The 2860-nt window shown below is 69.8% G+C and overlaps 1 protein-coding gene across 1 annotated transcript in view; it reads right to left on the bottom strand.

Annotated features, from left to right (window-relative positions):
• FAT4 (FAT atypical cadherin 4) overlaps positions 1-2860 on the bottom strand; it is a gene marked incomplete at its 3' end in the record, with an annotated part of 34671 nt that overhangs the window by 3566 nt on the left and 28245 nt on the right. The window contains exons 7-9 of the mRNA XM_012734832.1: positions 1691-1776; positions 1432-1611; positions 431-488 (exon numbers count right to left, since the gene is read on the bottom strand). Coding sequence (XP_012590286.1) covers positions 431-488; positions 1432-1611; positions 1691-1776 — 324 coding nt within the window. The remainder of the gene's footprint in view (positions 1-430; positions 489-1431; positions 1612-1690; positions 1777-2860) is intronic.

The following is a 2860-nucleotide window of genomic DNA, read 5'->3' as shown; positions in this document are numbered from 1 at the left end:
CCCTGGCCGCGCCCGCCGCAACCCTAAAGCGGGGCTTTAGCAGCTCCCCAAAGGGAAGCAACGTTACAGGGGCGATGGGGTGGCCGCGTCCCGTAGGCAGCTCACAGGTAAACGAGGGGAACCGGGCCCTCAGCTGCGGGGGCCCAGAGTTTCAGTCTTAAATTGTGAATTTCATGATAATGAAGGAAAAATCACACTGAGAGGTCTCACTGCAAGGGAATTCAGGGAACTCAGTCTGGACTAGTCTGGAGAACCTGCCGCGCCGCGGCGTCGTGTGGGAGACGGGGGCGGGGTGCTCCACCCAGACCCCTGCACCCCGGCTCTGCGCCGCCCGAGCGGGGCCACTGCGGCCTGTTCCTGTAGCAGCCGTGGCTTCACCCCAGTATCTCCTCACACCGTGTGGGGGGGAGAAAGCGGCCACAGGGCGCACCCCAGAGCGCACCGCGTGGGCTCCCCGTGCTGCCGGCATGCGGCTGCTGTCACAGCGGCTAGTCCGGCAAACGAGGTGACCGCCAGGACCACCGCTACAGCACCAGGAGATGCTCAGAGCCCTGCTGTCGTGACACCCCGTCTAGAAATCTCAAGCGAGGAAATCGGGAGTGAAGAGTCTGCTGACGGGTTAATAAAGTGGCGGTAACGGAAGCATCACAGTTAAAATAGGGCGGGCTCACCTGGGGGCAGGCTCACCTGGGGCGGGCTCACCTGGGGGCAGGCTCACCTGGGGCGGGCTCACCTGGGGGCAGGCTCACCTGGGGCGGGCTCACCTGGGGGCAGGCTCACCTGGGGCGGGCTCACCTGGGGGCAGGCTCACCTGGGGCGGGCTCACCTGGGGGCAGGCTCACCTGGGGCGGGCTCACCTGGGGCCGGGCTCACCTGGGGCCGAGCTCTTCTGGGGCCGAGCTCTCCTGGGGTGGTCTCACCTGGGGCGGCCTCACCTGGGGCGGCCTCACCTGGGGCGGCCTCACCTGGGGCGGGCTCACCTGGGGCGGGCTCCCCTGTGCCTGGGAGCTTACGCTCTCTCTTCCCCAACCCGCCCAGGTTTTCTATTTGAACAGGAATGATTTTTAAGTAAAATGTTATCTCCCAAGACGCTTCCCAGGTCTCTGCTGGGAACCTGACCAGTGCCACGCAGGAAGAGGATTACTTGCGGGTCTAATCCCTCACGTGGCCACTTACGCAAGCGGGGTCCCCTTCACACGCGCACCCTACACGAGCACCGTCTGGTCTGGGGCGGCCGCCGTGCCGGGCTCGGGCCTGCACCCTGCCCACACTGGACGGGGCTCCGGCCCCCAGCGCAGCTGCGCCCGCCCGCCCTCAGACGCGGAGTTGGCTTTCCGCTGACGCCCACGCGGGACACCCGCGCCACACAGACGCCGGCGGCTTCTGGGCCCCGCGCCGCCCTGCACCCCGAGAGAAGACTGAGGCGCCTACTGGTCCAGGACGCCCTGTGAGGCCAGCGCCTGGCTGGGCTCCAGCGGCCGCCCGTTGACCGCCAGCTCCATGACGCAGCCCACGAAGTCGTGGCTCTCCACCTGCCCCCTCCGCTGCAGGAGGGGCTCCAGCGACCGCACGCCCCCCACGGACACCGGGTTGGGCTGCACGTCCAGCGTCCTGCGGGAGAGAGGCCGTGAGCGCAGCGGCTTTGGGCCGCGCTGGTCGCCGCCCCCGGCCCGGGCAGCCCGCCGCTCACCAGTCGTCTGAGAGCGCCGCGTTGCTGACCGTGCAGAAGCCGGGCTCCTGGGCCTCAGAGCAGGAGTCCACGGTGAGCGAGGCGGCCTGCGGGCAGAGGGCGGGCAGCGGGCGGTCAGGTGGGGCCCGCGGAGGCCAGACGCTGCGTGTCTGGGACCCGTCGTGCCCAGAGCGCCCGGCCCGGGCCCTCCCCCACGGGGCTCCTGCCCACGCAGGCCCAGACGCGCCCCCACACTGGCCTCAGTGCCTGCTGTCCCACCTCCCCGGAGCCCCGAGGCGCGGCCCAACACATGGCCAGCGGCGAGCCTGGGCTGATGCAAACGGCAGTGGGGGGCCAAAGCGCAGAGCACCCGCCCCTGGCTCGGGGCTTTGCTGCCGCAGAGGGGAGCCGCCCCCTGCTCCGCCGGGGCGCAAAGCCCAGCAGCTGGTGACTTCGCCGCTTCCCAGCCAGACCCTCCGGGCTGCCGAAAGCCTCGACCCGGTGCCCCCTGCGGGGCCTGAGCCTCCGGACGAGCTGGGACAGGGCCTGCCGCTGGGGGCCGTGACGCGGCTCCTCTGCCCGCCCCTCTGGCTCCCTCGAGCATCACTCCCGGAGACGCTAAGGGGCCGGTGGCAGGGCGCGCCCCGCCCCCCGCCCCCCCCAGACCCGCGCCGGGACCCTCCCAGAGCTGAGCCAGCCTGGCGGCGAAAGGCCACTGCAGGGCCTGCAGACGCCCTGGCCAGCCCCCTGGAGGGGCTGCCGCTCTAGGGATGGCCACAGCTGGGGTCTACTGAGAGGAGCCGCCCCCCAACTCTGCCTTGAAGCGGTAAGCACAGCTACGCGCAGGACTGCGGGGTCAAGCGTCCACTACTGCAAATGGTCCGCGCGGCTCACGCTGCTCCCGGAGTGAAACTGGGAACGCGCAGACGCCACCCCCGCCGGGCAGGGCGAAGGGGCCTCAGCAGCTCGCCCGGGCCCCTCCCGCCACGAACGGCTGCAGGTTACAGCTGCGCTTGCGAGCCTGTTCTCGTTTTGGCCTCGTTTTCGGAATATGGGCGATTCTCTTATCAACTTGTAATACTACCTAGGGGTTCAGCATCTTGGAAATAACAGGGACCCGACATTAGTGCCCGGCACAGGGGGTGGTGGGCCTGGCCCCGCCCCCGCCCGGTCCCCAGCCCCGCCCCGTCG

This window comes from Condylura cristata, unplaced genomic scaffold (assembly GCF_000260355.1).
Source record: "Condylura cristata isolate star-nosed mole 26May11 unplaced genomic scaffold, ConCri1.0 scaffold00075, whole genome shotgun sequence".
Classification (NCBI taxonomy): Eukaryota; Metazoa; Chordata; class Mammalia; order Eulipotyphla; family Talpidae; genus Condylura; species Condylura cristata.
This window is presented reverse-complemented; position numbering and strand designations above follow the sequence as displayed.